The 19,041-nt window shown below is 39.6% G+C and overlaps 2 protein-coding genes across 2 annotated transcripts; one reads left to right on the top strand and one right to left on the bottom strand.

The window, feature by feature from the left end:
- Positions 1–58: 58 nt before the first annotated feature.
- LOC139349561 (transmembrane protease serine 9-like) lies at positions 59–2,520 on the top strand. The gene is made up of 8 exons (XM_070990473.1): positions 59–166; positions 277–545; positions 641–786; positions 876–1,173; positions 1,282–1,453; positions 1,534–1,803; positions 1,921–2,026; positions 2,139–2,520. Exons 1-8 carry the CDS (start codon positions 141–143, stop codon positions 2,394–2,396), a joined length of 1,545 nt encoding a protein of 514 aa, XP_070846574.1. The 5' UTR covers positions 59–140; the 3' UTR covers positions 2,397–2,520.
- Positions 2,521–3,567: 1,047 nt separating this feature from the next.
- LOC139349560 (integrin alpha-M) lies at positions 3,568–17,304 on the bottom strand. Its single transcript, XM_070990472.1, has 30 exons — positions 17,125–17,304; positions 15,075–15,177; positions 14,628–14,725; positions 13,939–14,009; positions 13,624–13,738; positions 13,274–13,401; positions 12,636–12,778; positions 11,957–12,107; positions 11,364–11,514; positions 10,923–10,996; positions 10,699–10,816; positions 10,342–10,478; positions 10,085–10,225; positions 9,788–10,000; positions 9,276–9,409; positions 8,884–9,026; positions 8,643–8,797; positions 8,327–8,452; positions 7,969–8,042; positions 7,405–7,546; positions 7,205–7,303; positions 7,032–7,111; positions 6,786–6,872; positions 6,609–6,678; positions 6,389–6,487; positions 6,161–6,241; positions 4,434–4,544; positions 4,156–4,257; positions 3,966–4,076; positions 3,568–3,807 (listed from the first exon to the last, which is right to left on the bottom strand). Exons 1-30 carry the CDS (start codon positions 17,159–17,161, stop codon positions 3,709–3,711), a joined length of 3,393 nt encoding a protein of 1,130 aa, XP_070846573.1. The 5' UTR covers positions 17,162–17,304; the 3' UTR covers positions 3,568–3,708.
- Between the last annotated feature and the right edge of the window lie 1,737 nt (positions 17,305–19,041).

The following is a 19,041-nucleotide window of genomic DNA, read 5'->3' as shown; positions in this document are numbered from 1 at the left end:
CAGTGTGCGGCATCACTCCCCTGAACACCAGGATAGTTGGGGGTGAAGACGCTCCACCTGGAAGTTGGCCCTGGCAGGTTAGTCTGCAGAGATTTGGCGGCCATGTTTGTGGTGGCTCCCTCATCAACAGAGAGTGGGTGATGTCTGCTGCTCACTGCTTCTCCAGGTGAGCAACTGTGATATATCAGGGGATGAGGTTTCCTTTGTCTCAGTATATGGTTAGACTTTGACTCCACATCCACAGTTTAAAGTCAACACATGTCATGTTTCCTTCAGCACAAGTACGTCCCGATGGCGGATTTCTCTTGGTCGTCAGAACCTGCAGGGCGACAACCCAAACGAAGTTTCCAGAACTGTTTCCACAATCATTTTGCATCCAAATTATGACAGCAACACCAATGACAATGACATTGCTCTGCTCAGACTGTCCTCACCAGTCACGTTCACAGACTACATCAGACCCGTGTGTCTGGCAGCCGGTGACAGTGTGTTCAACAATGGTACTGATAGCTGGGTCACTGGCTGGGGAGCAGTGGAGGAGGGAGGTGAGTCTGCTTATTGTCTTATCGGAGTTCAGTCTTCATGTGATGTATCAAAAGGCGGCGGATGTGTGAATTGTCTGTTCTCCTTGCTCCCTCAGTGTCATTGCCGTTCCCTGAAACTCTCCAAGAAGTGGAGGTTCCAGTTCTGGGAAACAGACAGTGTAACTGTCTCAATGGAGTCGGTACAATCACAGGCAACATGATCTGTGCTGGTGTTCTGGCAGGAGGCAAAGACTCGTGTCAGGTAGGCTGCCTCATTTCATTTGTCTCTTGTTGCTACATGACTTTAAGATTTTTGTGAAATCCTCAGATGTCTCCTCTCCATCTCCTCAGGGTGACTCAGGAGGTCCAATGGTGAGCAAACAGGACAACATCTGGATCCAGTCTGGAATTGTTAGCTTTGGTTTTGGCTGTGCTCGGCCCAATCTGCCGGGAGTCTACTCCAGAGTGTCCAGTTACCAGTCCTGGATCAACTCCCACATCAGCTCTGATAAGCCAGGCTTTGTACAGTTCACCTCCAGTGGGCTGGATGCTGACAGCAGCTACACCTGTCCTGGTCTCCCAGCTTCCACAACAACTTCACCAACAACAAGACCAAGTCCTTCTACCCCAACTCTAACCAGTCCTGCAAGTGAGTATCCTGAAAAATGCCTGCAAAAGTACACTTTTTCCACTCTTCAAATTTCGAATTCACGTTATTTTGCTGTCCTTTGTTATTTTATCAAATGCTCTCATTTAGGACCAGTGTGTGGCAAAGCTCCAATGAACAGTCGTGCTGTTGGTGACAGCGGTGTTGTACCTGGAGGAATGTGGCCCTGGATGGTCAGTCTCCATAAAAATGGTGTCTTCACTTGTGGAGGAACCCTCATCACTAAGAAGTTTGTCCTCACATCTGCCCGATGCTTCTCAAGGTAAGTGGAAAAGCATTTTCCATCCATTAAAGACATTTAGGAATAGATAATGACATTGGTGCTTTTTACTCTCTTGATAGCCCCAATCCAGATGTCCGTGAGTGGAGTGTGTTTGTGGGCCACAGACGTGTGAACAGTATTGAAGAGTTCGAGATGTCTGTCGGCGTTGCGAAAATTATAGTGAGCCAAATGACTAGTTTCAATATTGCATTGGTGAAGCTGGTTAAGCCCATCAGCTACAAAGATTATATCCAGCCTGTGTGTATGGACGTTAGCAATTCCAGATCCTTCCCCACTGGAACTCGATGCTGGGTGGCAGGTTGGGAGAAGGGGAGCACAGGTAATGGTTTATCAAGTTTTCTAATTGTTGCTAATATACTGAGTGTAATTTTAGTAGATCTTGGATAGACTGATGATTCAAAAAGAATGTTTGTATTCATATGAGCAAATGTGATTTTTCCATGCACTGATAACACTGGCTCAGGTCTACGAGACCTTGAAACTCAAGTGGCAAGTTGTGGGAATATTTCTGATTCGGAGAACATTTGTACTTCCGCCATGGACCTTCAACAGGTATAATATAGTTTTCCTATCCATGAGTGTTCCTGTATGCCTTTTCATCAGGTCACATACTTTCAGACAGGGAATGACACTGTTGATTAATCCTCTGTTTTTATATCTGCAGGGTGATCAGGGCAGCCCTCTGCTGTGCAAGTCAGGCACATCTTGGTTCCAGGTGGCCGTCGTATCAATGAGTAGAAGTAAATCGGCCCGTGCTGACATTCAAGTCTTTGCCAAGACATCAAGATTCGGGGCCTTCTTAAAAGAAACAGTTGGTGACATGCCGTCTCCTGCAGAAACTGCAACAGGAAATGCACCACATTTCGCAATTTCCTTATTCCTCTTTTTTGCTGTCCCGATTACCTCAATGTTCCTGTTGTGAGGATGTTCGGTCTATTGTCACCAGTGTGACTGAAGTAGTTCATCACTGCATCTAAAGTCAAGTTGAGTGACAGGTTTAAACACTCTTCTCAGGTTATATTCTGTAAATGCACTTAAGATACTCAGGGCAAACTGCTAAAAACTGAATTTTACTGTTGTACAATGAAGTTTTTATAGAAATGAATGAAAAAAATCTGTTTCACTGAATCCAGTTAAATGAAGGACAATGTTATGTTATTTATTCTTTATTCCAATATACCTCTGTTGTCTTTTGACTTAAAAATGTGATGACAACTCATGTAAGAAGTTATCTCCTTAAACTGTTACGACAAATGAAATGTAAATTTAATCACATGTATATAATAAATACTGATGAAGCATAAAATAAATGTCTGTTTACTTCAGTTCAAAATACTTAGATCAGTATTGCACATTCCAGAATTTATTCCTAAACTGTATCAGTTATTTTTGGCAAGTGTGCATACCACATAGCATTGCAACAGTTTGACAGGACAACATATAATGAAAAACAGAATCCAGCTGATCACACTGCTGATTTCTTTTCACCATACCACAAATTGTACAAATTAACATACGTAGTTTGCAGAAATATACATGCAGAAATGTTTCTTTTGGCCCAGCAATTGGACTATTCAGTTCAAAAATGGGATTTGAAAAATGTACAGTCATTCTGTGAAGCTTCTCTGAAACTCCTGCCACATTGCATCACATGTCTGGATCACTTAGGCTGTGTCAGAAATTGGGTGAAATGTATGCTTGATATAGAACCTGAAATCTCAATTTACTGCTCATTATCAAGTCCTGAGTACGTAAAATATAGGACAGCTGTTCCCAACCATATTTTACTTATTACCCGAACCAACTGGGTGCATATCTGAGATGTGAACAGTTCAATCGTAATTTTCCCTCCTTTGATGGATTCATTTGAATATATTGTTTAAGGCACTGAAGAGATACAACTATGTAATATTCACTTATCATTACTCCATAACCAGGAAATCATCTTATGGCATCTTGTCACGGCCTTCACCTCCAGGTTGGGAACCTCTTTTATTGAAAATAGGAAATGAGTGCACAAGGGAGTGATTTCATACACAGCCAAGCTTTCTAGTTCAATGAATTGAAAGGGGTGGCATGGATATTTCTTCCACACAAATCATGTACATTCCTGAAAATGGCAAGATGTTATTTATTTTCCATTTCAGATTAGAGATACTTCAACTTTGAGTAAAGGTTTCATTGCTGTCAGCTGCAATCAGCAGGTTAACCAGCTGGTAAGACATTAAACGATTTTATTCTGGTGTGGGTCCGCCTCCATCAAGCTCTGGATCTCCTGCTTCTCCTGACGTATCAGCAATCATCTCCTTGTATTTACTCTTGAAAAATCCAGCCTGAGAGTACAAAACTAAGACTGTCATATAATAACATGGCAAACAATAACTGACAAGAAGTAAAAGGGATGAAACAATCACTGCAAATATATTAAAATGCATGCATGTGCCCATGAAGATGTATAATAAACTGAAACAGTGTATGTACATTGTCTCACCTTATATAGGCCAGCAGTGACTAAAGCCAGGAGAGCCAACCCTCCTAAGGATCCTCCAACAATCTCTTTGGTGAAGTCTGGTTCAGGATACACTTCTACCACTGACTCAATCTGAGAGATGAAATGACAGAAAGTGGATCAAATTCATGCTCTTTCAAAGCATAAGTAAGTGAAAATAATATGCCATCACCTTGCGAACAGGAGGGTTGTTATTCGACCAGATATACTGTTCTCTGTCATAGTCAAGACTGGCCGTGCTGGTCAGAAGAAATTTGGCAGATTTAAGCCCAATCTGAAAAAATGGGGACTGTGATTAGCCTGTGCATATAATCTTTAGTGATGTTAATGTTTTTACCTAATGTTTTACTGCTATGTAGTCAGGACCAGTTGTAATAATTTCTACCAAATGTACTTAAAATGTAAACTCATAAATCAGTTTGTTTAATGTCATACGTAAAAATGAATTACCTGTTCGATCCATCGAGAACTCAGGTTGGCAGAGATGTTGTATGTTTTAATCTCCAGTGTTCCCATGAACCTAGTGCACTTGAACACTGAGCACCTGGCTACAGAGCAGTCCTGTGGGTGATTTTAAGAAGGCAGAAAGTAGAAAAGCTGTAACTAGGCCTACAAACTACTGTGGAATTAAAAAAAATAATTACAAGGATGTAACTCCAGTTCTATGAGTACATATTTAAACCTCTAATGGGCTTGGTTTACCCCATCAGGGTCTTGGCACCCTGAGACAGATCTTTACACTCACTGCCCAATCAGGAGGGAGAAACCACACACTATAAACCACCAGTGCACCCGCTGTTCATCTCCACTTTGAACTCAACAAAGGGAATCGAACAGGGGCCAGTTGTAGCTGAAAAAAATACTCTTCGGATCTATGCAAATCACATGGGTGCCATATTTTTCATTAGCTATGTTTACATGGACACAAATAATCGGAATAAAGGCCCAATCAGATTAAAAATGCTTCGTGTAAACACGTCAATCGGAAGATTCTGATCCGATACGGTCCATTCGGAAAGAAATTTCATTCCAAAAGAGAGAGGTGGTTTATGCCGATCATTATTCCAAATGGTGCCCATGTACACACCCATTCGGATCCTGTCTTCCTGGTTGGGGTAAAATTATCTCCACTGCAGATATGTGCACGTCAGCGTGACGCGTTCCCGCCTTTGCGGCCGCCGGTCATTTTTCAGCAAGCAGCAAAACTGGTCTGTTGCTGACACAACTTTCTTGCTGGAAACTTTAAGAAATCTCAGGATTGTTGAACAAGTTGTACAAACAAGTTCATGAAAAGCTGCAGGAAGCCGGAATTCACCAAACCATCAACCAAATCAAAATGTACTGTAGTACATTACTATACTATACGTAAGGGATAATGCCCGACGAGGTGTCCATTATCAGGAATGAATGGACGACGCAGAGGCGAGTATCCAGCCCGGCGTCTGAGAGTCGACCCACATCCGTGCTGCGGAGGGTTCTGAGTTTCTGTTGCCACGGTTACCAACTAACGTTTGAGCCAGCGCAATAATTTAGAACAATCAGGCTATTTGACCGGAACTTTTTTTTATAGGTGTCCTATAACACTTTTTAACGGACACCCTGCAGCCAATCAGAATCAAGTATTCACCCAGACCATGGTATAATATACTACTGTACAACAATGTACTGCTGAGCCTGTAGCTTAACTACCGTGAACAGCAAAAGCAAAAGTATGCATTTAAACACACGATGAAGGTCCATATTAAAGAAAAAGAAGAAAAAAACCTACATTAACAGACACTGAGCCAGACGAGAGGAAAATAAAATGTGAGGGGCACAAAGAGTGAATGAGCCGAGGACGTGCAGACAACGCTGCGTTTGTTTTCTTCTGCTATTATTTCCGGAAAATTAGACAACTCTGCGCATGCCCAAATGATTTATTCTGATTAAACGCTTGGTGCATGTATACGCGCGTCATGATCGGATAATTTTATTTAGTGTCCATGTAAACAGTGGATTTGCGCATGTAAACATAGCTATTGAAAATAATGAATTTTACTAAGCAAGTTGTGGCTATGTGCACTGTAGTGTAATGTAATTTATTTTAATTTGCATCTAACAAAAATCGTGGAGATTTTTAAAAACATGCCGTCACCAGGCTCAATTGTAACTAAAATAAATGGAAGACTTGTACATACCACTAACTTATTTTTCTGTATCTGAGCAACAAAATCTGTGACAGTAGGTTCTTCATCTTTGTTTCTTTGGCAGTCTGGAAACTGAAACAGAGTCAATTCATGTCAGTTAAAAAGAGAACAAAAAGTGCTCCTCATCTAACCACATCCATCCATGACACAGTAGTTGCATAAAAACAGCTAAACTTGAGACATGTTTGGGTTCAGTAACTACAAGTTCCCACATGTTACCTGCAAACTGCTTGAATCCGCCCAGATGTCTTTATCGCCAAGCTTTATTGGCACCTTGATCACCACAGTGAAATTCAGTGGCCTGATATCATTTATAACCTAATAGAAAGGAGGAAAAGAGAAGGGTGTTGCATAGACTAACTGAGCATTAAACTGAAATCTGAATCAAGTTAATTAACTATCGCTGGTCTTATTAATAAAAAATCTTTTTTTTTTTTACCACAATTGATTGTTGGACTGGTTTCTGCAAATTATTCTTTCCGAAAGTGAAATTGTTGTAGCTGAGGGGACTAAACAGACATATTGAACATTCGATCAATATTCGGTAATTAAATTTCAACTTCAAAGTCTTACTTTTTTTCACCGTTTATTTTGCTTCACATAGACCGACACCAACCTTTCAATTGAAGCAAAAATGCTGTACTTCACATCAATCTCTTTCATTTTGTAGAGTTCGCTTGAGGTGGAGTGCTCCTGATTCCCACTAGACGAGAGGTGAAATTATTAGTACAAATGGACATAGGGATATTGCACAGTATGCAAGTGTGTATATTAGTGTGTATATTATACACACAGTATGCAAGTGTGTATATTATACACACTTGCATACTGTCGTGCTTAAGGGCAGGCAGCTGAACAATACCTCGTAGCATTTGCGGTGATAAAAATTCTCCTGTCAAGTTGACTATTACTTTCGATCCCGTAGGAGATGATGAAGAACACCTAAAATAAGATGAACGTGAGAAATGAACTTTTGTCTTTGCAGCACTGTCTTCTGCAGCACTGAGAAGAGATCCTCCTGTCCAAATAACAAACCTTAGTGTTGCTCTTGAAAATAGGCTTGTCAATAGTGCACTCTGTCCTTCCTCGCAATAAGGCACTTTCACTGTCCAAAGAGTTGCACTCAATTCTTCCCTTAAAAAAAACACACGAATCATTCAATCAGAATAGCTGTATGACCTGAGAGAGCAGTTAACTGGAGATGAACTGAAGCAGACTTGATCCTGATACTTTACCTGCAGAATCGTGAATTTCCTATAGGAGAGTCCAGGTGGGTATGTGACAATGACACGGCTGTTGTAGGAGTTTTCCTCACTGTTCTCCACTGACACAGTGACATTCAACAATTCATCAATACCCACTTTAACCTCTGAGGATCTAACAGATTATGAGGGAAGAGAAAAATGATGGTAGAGGAAAACATGACATGAGAGTCTACAAGCTATGCTAGCAGCTCCACACAGGCACAGCAAAGCTTTGAGCTAAACGCTAACATCAGCCTGCTCGCCATGTTTACTGTCTTAGTTAGCTTGCTAACATGCTAAATGCTAATTAGCACAAAACACAAAGTACAGCAGAGGCTGATGGGCATTATTATTAGTTATTTAGGTATTTGGTCATAAAGCACAGGGGAAAAAATAGACTTGATGGGATGTCAGATGAAAAATTAAGTTACCATGCATCAAATATATGTGCTGCAATCCATCCAATAACTGTACAGACATTTCAAGTAAAAACACAAATTAAAAGCTCAAAGTTTTAATTTGTGCACCTAAGTTAGGCTGCACAGTGTAACTCACTTGGTAAAGTTGAAATCCACTTTCAGGTTATCTACACATTTGTCGTCAGTGCCGCAGTTGATTTCAAAGCCTAACTGTGGAAGAGAGTGTGAAGTAAAGCATGTCTGTTCAGAAAGAGTGACAGCAAACAGCCAACAAAGACACGGCAGTAAAAAGTATGACTACCTATTCTTACAAATAAATAGAAGTATAATCCAACATTGTTGAGAAGGCATGACGATTCCTGCGCATTTCATAGCCCTTCAGAGCTCCAGTAACTAACGTAAAAAGGTAAAACGTGGAAACTATTCACACAAAAAAAAAGGAGACCGCATGTAAGAAGCTCAGTCTAATGAGGGTGCCTTTAAAGATTACTTACAGGATGAAAGGATGTCGTCTGAGCCTGCAACGCGAGACTTGGGCTGAGATTTGTGTTCGAAGGATAGCCGTCAAAGGTGAATCTGAGTTCATTGGAAAGTTCGTTGAGGGCATCATCTGGACAAGCCTGCACAAAGAGGGCACTGATGTGAGTTTCAGATGCTTTAACTTAACATTGGTGTCAAATATGGCCTGTTTCAATATGGGATAGGCTGGGGTTTTGCATGTTGAAATTCAGTGTTAAACTAGGTTCTTTTGATGCTATTCAAAAGCCCAGAATATTTGATTTTTAACATGGTGTATATCCAACAACTCACCTCAACCAAAAATTTCACTGTGGGGCACTGTGCCTTTGTCAAGTCAAGATCAGTTGATCCGGTCTCCACTCGTTGTTTCTCACTGATGAAAGCGCGGTTGTTCGGGGCCTTGCGGGTAGCATCCAGCGTTAAAGTATAGTTAATCCTTGCTCGAGCTGGAATAGATTAGAGTTTCCTTAAGAGGTTATTAGTGTGCACACATACAAGCATTTAAATTGATAGACAGAGGAGAATCAGGAACCTGTGTTTACTGTAGAGTGTCTGGTCATGATAAGGCAGATTTTAGCTGAGATCTCCAATGGTGTCCTGCAGTCTGAGATTTGAGTGGGGATGGGGTTTGGACTGAATGACATCTTAGCTTCCACCATTACTATAGGCTTTGATCTGGAAATGGACAAAGTGCAAACATACATGTAAATAACCTCTGGCTTTATTATCAATAGCACAGAGAAGTAAACTGACTGGTATGTCTCAGCTGCCTGATGCAATCCATTATTGAACTGCTGTGACCTAAATTACAAATAAAAAAATACAAACAGACTGGCTATTTTTGGACTGCACACATTGCAAAGCTAAAGTTTCATTATAGGCGTAAAAGTCATGGCTATAAACCAAAGAGCCATGTTTACTCACCTGAGCAAGACAACTTTTCCCTTTGAACCCACTGCTAAGTCAGGTAGACCGTCCTTACTAAGGTCAAAAGATGACTGACTGATTGACATGCCGAAGAACATCAGGTCTGAGTTGACCTCAGAGGCAGAAATTCTCTATATAGATAGAAATATTTTAATTAATTGATGAATCAATTGTATAGTTTTATTAAAACAGAGTGACCAACAGGATGCAATACACTCTGGATCTGTTAAATCTTTTTTTGTTTCCAATGCCACATTTACGCTAAAATTAGTATGTATATGCTGTTTGTTTAAACGTGGGTAAACTCGCTAAAAGCATAGGTGGTTGACTCTTTCCCATCACCCATCAGTTTGCTTTAGTTTTCTGGTGTGTCATCCTTGACGTCACAAAAGCACCAGAAAACAGAAATCATTATCCGCCATGTTTCCTACACAGTCATTTGACCCAGGAATGAATGCCGATTGAAAATCCAGATGTTAGGGAAAAAGGTTTTATATGATCCCACTCACCTGTGAGTGAGCAAGACTGATTCTACCTCTTCCCTCGCCGTGGAATATATAGATGCTGCCACGACCATCATTTTCCAGAGGTGCCCCAACAGCCAAATCACTGAGACCATCAGTGTTAAGATCAGGCAGCACAGCAAGGGAGGACCCAAACCTTCCTTTGTCAGATGCGACCCCTCTCAGTACTGATGGAGAATCAAAGTAGCACTGGACATTCTGGTGAATATATATGAGAGTCAGTGTTTGCATAGTCAAAACAAATAGCTTCACATAACGCCACTGGATAAAACTTTCATTTACCAAACCAGACAGGCTGCAAACGTAAACTCGTCCCTCTCTATCAGTGTCCATGTACATAGGGGCAGATATGAGGATCAGGTCAGCGTAGGTGTCACCATCCACATCCATGGCACAAACCTCTGCCCCAAAATATTCACCACTCTGAAAATTGATAAACAAATTATTGATAAAAATAATTTCATAAAAGAAGAAAACAGCAGTTTTTTATTTAAGAGAATGTTTTCTGATATGCTTCATGTGGTAGCAGGACCACACACCTGCCGTGGAGAGGGTTCGATCATATTGCTTTTGCCGTTTGTGTCAACTGCCATCGCGATTCCTCTGTGTTGATATCTTGGAGCGCCAACAATTGTCAACAAGCCTTGCCTCGTTTTAGCAACTGCCATGGAGTAACCTAGAATTCAAGAGTCAAATCCATACGTTTAAGTGTCCAAAGGTTTGGCACAACTGTGGACAAATTGCGTATATTTTACTGATTCATTCCTCATTGGCCTTTTTTTTCAGTTCCTTCTGTAAACTCTCGTGTTTGATCCGCGTGTTTCCAAAAGATTGGAGGAAGGACCACAGTAGAGCAGAGCGTATGTGTATGTTTATGATCACTGTCGTATTCATACCAAGATAACTGTCAGGCTCTATTTGTACAGGCTCATAAGAGCTCTTCAGGCCTTGGCTGTTGTATTGCAGGTAGCCTCCCTTCCACTGGTTGGCACCAACAGTAGCCATCTGAATTCCCTGTAATTTAGAAAGATTTATTTGAAGACAACATGTTTGCCACAAAACATCAGCCAAACATTCAAAGTCTGCATTCTATATGAGTCTACAACTGATTTTTAATTACCCCAGGCACATATGCTGCACTGAATCCCTCTTGAGCCATTTCCATTTTCAGTGACTCTCCACCTGTTTGAGAGCCTGTAACAGCAATATTAAAGCTTTCTTAATGCAGTGTGACACTATGGCCTGCATGTGAGTTGGATTCCATGGCTTCATAAATACTTCAAACAGTGAATTTAGAGCTGGAGACTAAAAATTCATCAAGTTTATGTTTAGACTGAAATAGCAGTCGATTTAAAATTATGGCTCCAAGAATTGGCGATGGTTATTTCTTGTTTTTTAAGGTGGTGCAAGTATCTTCTAATATTGTCCTTTTCACAAACATAAAATGCTAATTTCTCTAATAAGTGACATTAAACAAATAATTTTTTTTTTTCTTCTTCTGTGATTTCAACTAAAAATGAAAAAAATATTACAAGCTGATATGGTGAGTTCATGCCTGTACCTTCGACAGAGAAGATTTTGTCCTGCAAATTCTGTCTTATTATTTCGAGTGCATCAAAGTTCACCACTTGAAACACATGGTTTTCCGGGGGAGAAGATGCAATGGTGTTCAGTTCCTCTTTTGCTCCAGTTTTTTGAAATGCGGCCCCCACCTAGGGATGTTGAGAGAAAGCGTTGGAGGTGTTGCAACAGAAATGATGTGTTTAAATGAGAAATACTGAGCCCATTTATATTGCTGAATCTCAAACGGATGGAAATTTTTTAATATGCACGACTTTTGATAACTAATGTAAACATTTTACATTTTTGAAAATACAGATATGCATCCATGTTCAATCATTTGGAAGCACCTGTTATTTTGATGTCTTTCTTCTTTCCTTCAATAATGAATCTTGAATAGGTTTAAACTGTGATTTGTCAGTCCATAGTATGCTCAGCTAACAGTGCCAGTCCAGTAGTGCTAACCCCAGACTATCTTTCTATTTCTATTTTGACAATTACCAAATCAAGCTTTTGTGGCAGGTGATTCTAAACTTTTTAACAGCATTTGTTATGTATAGATATCATGTACATTTACATGTGCATACAACTTACCCCAATAGCAAACCGAACAATGTTTTTACTCTCAGCTAAATTTGCTGCCCCTGGTAATTTAACCCGGTCCTGAGATTCTCCATCTGTAATGACTATCAAAACCTTCTTCACATTTGGCCTGGAGCCTCTATTTGTTGAGAAGACATCATTGCTGTCAAAAGAAAGATCTGTTTTCAATGCATGTTCTTGTAGTACGTTCTGCAGTGTTGAAGAAAACTTATTAGGTTATGAAAATAAACAGATGTTAATTCCAAAAAGACATTTTGGTTTTATTTATAAAGAATTTGAGATATTCACTTAAAATTTATGAGTAATATGAACATTGTTTTGGAAACTAATGCTTCTATTATATTTTGTAATGCAGGGAGCACTGCACATGAAGTCTCATTCACCTCCACTGTGCTGGGTTGGTGGCAGAAATATCACAGACAAAAATGTCAAAACATAAACAAATAAAACCACAAATGTCTGCATGGATTAACACCACTAGCCATGGCATTCAATTGCTGTCTTATTCCTTCTCCAGAGTACACAGGGAAAAGAGACCCCGTGTGTCCAAACTCCAATTCTTCAATGAACTTTCATGGTAAAATCTATGAAAACCATCTTGCTCACTTTCTGTCTGTGTGTAAAATCAGCATTAGGTAGTGTCATGCGTTTGCATCGTGACGGCACTTACACAACATGTTGGATGGCAGCCGCTGTGTGAGTCGCTCCATTTAATTGTTTTATTCTATCAATTTGAGTACTCCAAATATTAACATTAAATGTATCAAAGTAATAATGGATGATGGATCCCGAGGAGAACTGGGCAATGGCAAACTGCAAAAAAAAAGAAAAAAAAATGTAAATGTGTGTGGATATAAAAGAAAATTTGTATTCAACAGTCAAATTATCCAATTAATATAAAGCACACTCACTGTGGTCGACAATTAAGGGAGGGTACAAAAATTAGATGAAGGGTGAAGGGGTATTTGGTAGACGTTGAATCGACTATTTTTAAATTTAGCAATCACTAATATCACTTTTGTAATGGACCCATTGGTAGCTACTGTAATGCTTTCTCTGTTAAGAGGACACAAAGGTTTTTTGGTTATTAAATTCTTTATGCGTTGCCTTTTATGTGAATAGAAGTTGGAGTATATGGTTATATTTTGAGATATTGGGGGGAATTGTGCATGTTTTCAAAAGGTCCAAAGGAGAGGAGGCCTTTTAACAAAAAAAAAACAAACAGAAATGCATTTCATACAGTGCCTAATACTGCAGTTTCCAGCTCTCTGAGTCATTCTATACTTCAAATAGAGTAAAGCAACCTACCTTTGTGTCTGTTCCCAAGAATGAGCGGACAAGATTTTTCACAAAATTCTTCATTATTCGAAAATCTTGTGCATATACGCTGCCTGAGCCGTCCAGCAGAAATGCAATGTCTACTTGGGTTCGACACTCTGTTAGAAAGAAGATATGAATTAATGTATAAATAATCGTTACAGCTTCCCCCAGTAAATTTAGCTGAAAAATGTATTAACGTCTCACTTTACTTCAGCATCATACATGGGTGTACATGGGCCTTTGACTCCAGACATTGATTTCTGCCAACATGCAATATTATCTGACCTCTTCTACCGCTTCGATTTTTACTGGTATGTTTTTTAATTCAACATGCTCACCTTCAAGAGAAGAAGGCACAGAAGGTCCAAAATTATCAGATCTGTCTATCTGCACACATACACCGTTGTACAATGTGATACTTTTGCAGTCCTTTGGGATGGTTGGACCACATACCTGAAAAGGAAAATGGTCAGTGGTAAATTAAAAAAAAAAAAAAAAAAGTTGATTATTTCCTTTTCCAAAACGATACATTTTTAAGCTGCAAGAAGACTGTTTCACTGATAGAAAGACAAAGAAATATTTAAGAGGATTTTCTCTGACCTCAGCATTGATATCATCAATGTACTGTGAATCTTTGCAGTTTACCAGCTCACCAAGGTGTTTTGTGTGGTGGGATCACTTGTCATTGTCAAACCAAGGGACATGTTGACTGCAAACTCTGGCACTGCATTGACAACATTCATCAGTTATGTTAAAACAGTCCTTCAGGATTCTTTACAGGTACAGTCTCAGTGACTGCTGCAAACCACAGCTACCACTAGCAAAGCACCTCCTGAAGGTGATCTGATAAATATCAGTAGCATTAGCCAGTTCATACTCACTAGGACCAAACTATAGAGCAGCATCCCACAGCCTTTTCTGGCCTGTGACCACCCCTAAAACACTCATGACCGAGGCAATTATCACATGAATATACATACTTTCGTAATTGTTGATTTTCAGCATTAAATACGAAACATTTCCATTCTAACAAGTAATTTTGTCTGTTATGTCAACGTACATCTTGAAGGCTGAATCCTACACCAAATATATTTTTATCTCAGTATTTTTCCTACAAATATCTGGAAAAAATATCCGTGATGATGAACATGAAGTCCTGACCCCATCTGCTGAAAAACCACTCAGCATCTGCTCTTACTGAATCAACAAAGCGACCCCTCACACTTGAACTTTTCTATTAAGATAACAGGTAATAAGAATTCTTATGCTAACAGTCACTTTTCTCATTTAACTTTATTTTTAACAGTTCATTTAAAACATTTGCAAATGAGAAGCTGCTTACGTGGAACTGATAGCCGACTGCAGGTTTCAGTGGAGCATTTGTATATTTGTCCCCTTTCTTTTGATGAATGCTGTGCAAGAGGAGCGCTGACCAGCAAGCTGAGGAAACAAGCCATGTGAGAGAGCACAAAACCAATCCCACACTCTGTGCATAGGAAAATGCTACATATTCAATTCCTCATTACTGTGAGATGACCACAAGAGGCAAAGGCAAAGGCAAATTTATTTGTATAGCACAATTCATATACTAGGTAATTTAAAGTGCTTTACAGAAGCATAAAAATACATTAAAATCATGCATTTCAAAGAAAGAAAGAAGAGATTAGAAGAGAATAGAAAAATAAAAATAAAATACAATTAGACAATTAGACTGGTTAGAAACAAATGACTGTAGATATTTAGCTATTGTGAACCCATGCTCCACAACAGCATCCATGCTTTGACCTACTCTGATTGTCTCTGCACCACCTGGTATCCAAAACCTGCAGCGCTGTTTGTCAGGAGCTTCCATGCCACGGGATCGATATTAAAACAAAGTGAAGCTTTTAACACTGCGGAATGGAGAAGAAAGAAGGACGTTTTTTTTCTCAATTAAAGCCAACATGTGTCGAATGTTAATGTGATTATAGCGACTTTAAAATGATTCTTATAGCGTGTCTTTCTTTGAAAATCTTTGATGTGTTACAGGGTGAGGTGCTGTGAACTGCCACTGTCTTTTTTGATAGTACCACAAGGGAGCGCCAAAATATCAGCTTGTATTCTAAACATAGTTGCTCCAATCATTTCATTCATTTTGAAGACATTTAAAATGACTCTCTCTATGTCTGATTTTCTGTTATACTTCATTCTTTTAAAGCAGAAACACAACTGTTATTAAATTGAAAATGTTGCTTTCACATGGGATTTCCTGAATTTGAGTGACTGCTGTGCAAATAAAGCCTTCCCTTTGGGGCACAACATGACGTTTTCTAAAGATGGTCATTATGATACATAGAGATGGTGTGATGGGATAACAGTGTTTTATTAAGAAACATTAGCTTCCTCTGTCTGCTGAAAGTCACATTAACACTGGTCTGACAGCTCTGACAGGCAGTAATAAAGTTTGGTTTCCTGTATAAAACCCATGACAAATAATAATGATTAACCATCAGGAGACTCATGCCATCAGGTATTACTACTATTACTACAATTATTTTCTTGTCAACAGCATAGCCTTTGTAATAAAACAAATTCTCCATTATAGATAACATCAATTCATCTCTTCCTGTTCTAAGTTACTAAGTGGGATGTGTTGTGTTGGCCCTGATACGCTTCCACTTGGTCACACAAGTTGTGTGGGTTTAGCAAAACCCTCATGTTAACTCAGGGGCCAAGTGATGTATGTTGCTGCTTGTTTGTGGTTAATTCTGTGACGTCTGTCTCTAAAGACCCGTGGCCCTGCAGCTCTGCACAGGCTAAGCAGATGTTCTGTACATAATGAATGGATATGGATATGGACTGATCATAATCAGGTGGTTATGGGCTGCGGAAGTAGTAGTGTCATAATGTGGCCTTCATGCATCTTTTTTTTTTTTTTTTTGGCACTCATCCTCTTCACCAAATTTGGCGCATGACATATTTAAATGATCCTGACAAAATGTTATTTGTTTCTTGCTATGTCATAATTAAGTAGTACCCACCTGCAGGCGTGTGATCTATTCGTTACACGCTGTCATAATTCTTGCAAATATCTACTTTGTTCACCAGTTGATGGCATTTCAACAATAGGTGCTGCTACACCAACATCATAACTTTACATGTCTCTGACGAAGTGGTCGCAAGTCTGACCCAAGCCATTTGTATACCTTACAGTACTCCATTCATTATTTAAAAACTGCAGTTTCCAAGAGGCAGAACTTCAACCACCATGGTGTGTACAAGTGTATTGCTTAGTGCCAATGATTAGAATGGGACTGGTTATTTCTACCTGCCTGGACATTGCTCTGATGAAGTTCTGATAGACCGAAAGCTCAAAATAAAGTAAAATGCTGCACAGATCTAAATGTGCAGAAATGACTTCTGTCAGTTTAGACTCGCTGATGCTTTGCACCTCAGCAAATCTTTAGGAGGCTGGAGCAGTGGTCATCCTGCATTCAATACTTGCAACTGGATTAATTGTACAAAACCTTGATGTTACCACACAGGATTTAGGTGTTCTTCAAAGATCATTCAAAATATTTCATACTATTAAAATAAAGAGGGTGAAGCTTGTTTTGGCGTGACACTCTGTGTCCTCTGTAGTTCCATTCACAGAGGAAATGAAATACAAATGTGGAACTGATCATCTCAGCTGTTTTTCTTTATAGTGTTATCACAGTTATTAATGTTAAAAATAACACAGATGATAATTGCTGATAATAAGTTACTATGCTTCCAGCATCAGAACATACCTTAATGCTGCTGTGAAAGTGTTGTGAATGTCATGGAAAAAAGAATCATGAGATATAAACTTATCTTACCTGACAAGGATATTGTAGTAATAATTATCCAGTCCATTGTGATACTCCCATGGACAATAAGTGTGATGTGTTCTCTGAGCTCATACAAATTTGGAAATTGTTGTGCTTTCTGGTGACCTAATAACCGTTTCTATTACCGAAGCCGTCAATCTGTCAAAAGCTCTATGCAGTAATCCACTCAGCAAGTCAAAGCAAAGGAGCCCGTTAGAGGAACTCGTATGTAGGCGGGGTCACACACTTTCTGCTTAATATGGGCACAGTGTGTTATCACTGGATTGCAAAAAGAATTGGCTTTGTTTCATTTTTATCTAGAATGATGTAGGGGATACTGATGCTAATTTGGATGGAAGGATGATTAATAATGCTTTAAAAAATTAAATTAAATAAAATCAAACCTCACCGCTAACCACTGCTCTCATCAGTAGAAGTTAAAGGGGGATGTCAGAGGCTCAAAGTGGTTTTATTTAGACCATTCATCACTTCTGTTATATGTATTAAGAGAAATGCCTGTATGAATTAAGACCATTAAAGTTCCTGTTTCCTAACAATGCCACTTTTATCTCTTGCCTCCTTCCAACACCAGCTGGGGAGAGAGGAAGTTGCAGTTTATATCGTACACTCACCACAAGTGAGAGGGTCTGTTTGAACCAAACAGTGTTCTCCTCACGAAAAGAAATCCTAAAAATAAAAAGTTCTGTTTCTCCTTTTTGCCTGACTTCCTCCTCATTGTCTCATGTGTGAGCCAGAAAGTTTGACAGTGTGTCAGATTTATAAAGCACGCAATGTGACTTAGTGGGATAGTAATGGATTGAGTATGTGCTGACTTTATGCCTATCGTTTCCTCTTCATATATGTTTTTGAAATAGAAAAATATATTGTAATTGTTCTGTGGAGGTGCCTATTGTGAATGTTAAACATCAGTTCAAATTCAGGGGATAATCATGTATAGGCTGCCTTATGGCTGTGTGAGATTTCTATTTTTTTGCCTGCCTGATAGATGATGAACCGAGTGAACCTTATATATTTTCTATCATTGTCACAACTCTGCATGTTGACTCATTTAGCCCACAGCCTCTGTTCAGGAAGTGAACATCTTTTCTCTGCTACTGCAACTATTGATGCTACTGTCAGCGCAACCCAAAGCCCACTCTGACCATGTCTGTGGTGCGAAATGCACATCCTTTTAAATGTGTGACTTGATTTTTGCCACGTATATGAGTGAGTGTTTAAACCTACAACGATGTGCAAGTGCAACATTTGCGCCAAACTCCCCAGTTCACCCTTTTCTGCCGAGCAAAGACGATCGAGAAAAGTCATGAAAAGGTCAAGGATCAGCGCACTGTGTTGCTGTGTCTGGATTAGATTTCTAAGGGCAGGTTAGCAATGTTGTCACATGCTGTCCAAGCCTCTGTGTGAGTGTGTGTGTGTGTGTGTGTGTGTGTGTGTGTGTGTGTGTGTGTGTGTGTGTGTGTGTGTGTGTGTGTGTGTGTGTGTGTGTGTGTGCTCGTGCTATTACTGCATATACCCAAAGTTATCATCCTCCACATACCCTTTCAAATGACCTCTGGGTGCTGAGATGCTCTTCTGAGGCAGCAAATTTTAATCTTATTCCACTTGAATGGTGTATGAAGTCTACGTTTTTATTCACTACCGCATCGTCATAGAAAGGATGCACAGGGTGCAGGGATGTGTTTGGAAGATGCATAACTTTGTTAAAGGAGGATGCAGGGAGCACTGACATCAAAGTGAGGCTAATTCTCCCTCGTCATTCTTTATCAAATATTTCTGGGTAATATTTTATACCCGCCTCCATAACTATACCTTGGACTATACCTTTATTTCCACTTGTTTTTCCCCTATACCTCCACCCAAAGTGTCCCTTTCTGTGCCATTCACTGAAACACTCTTTGCCCTTTC

The sequence above is a fragment of the Chaetodon trifascialis genome, chromosome 21 (assembly GCF_039877785.1).
Source record: "Chaetodon trifascialis isolate fChaTrf1 chromosome 21, fChaTrf1.hap1, whole genome shotgun sequence".
Lineage (NCBI taxonomy): Eukaryota > Metazoa > Chordata > Actinopteri > Chaetodontiformes > Chaetodontidae > Chaetodon > Chaetodon trifascialis.
This window is presented reverse-complemented; position numbering and strand designations above follow the sequence as displayed.

Bases quoted from the DNA above. Each gene is read 5' to 3' on its own strand.
- LOC139349561 (XM_070990473.1), top strand. From the start codon at position 141: ATGTCTGCTGCTCACTGCTTCTCCAG. The intron at 1,454-1,533 runs GTAAGTGGAAAA...CTCTCTTGATAG, and splicing joins TCTGCCCGATGCTTCTCAAG to CCCCAATCCAGATGTCCGTG. The intron at 2,027-2,138 runs GTATAATATAGT...TTATATCTGCAG, and splicing joins CCGCCATGGACCTTCAACAG to GGTGATCAGGGCAGCCCTCT.
- LOC139349560 (XM_070990472.1), bottom strand. From the start codon at position 17,161: ATGGACTGGATAATTATTACTACAATATCCTTGTCAG. The intron at 8,798-8,883 runs GTTCCTGATTCT...AATCTATTCCAG, and splicing joins ACACTCTACAGTAAACACAG to CTCGAGCAAGGATTAACTAT. The intron at 7,304-7,404 runs GTAAAGTATCAG...GTTTTTTTTAAG, and splicing joins GGAAATTCACGATTCTGCAG to GGAAGAATTGAGTGCAACTC.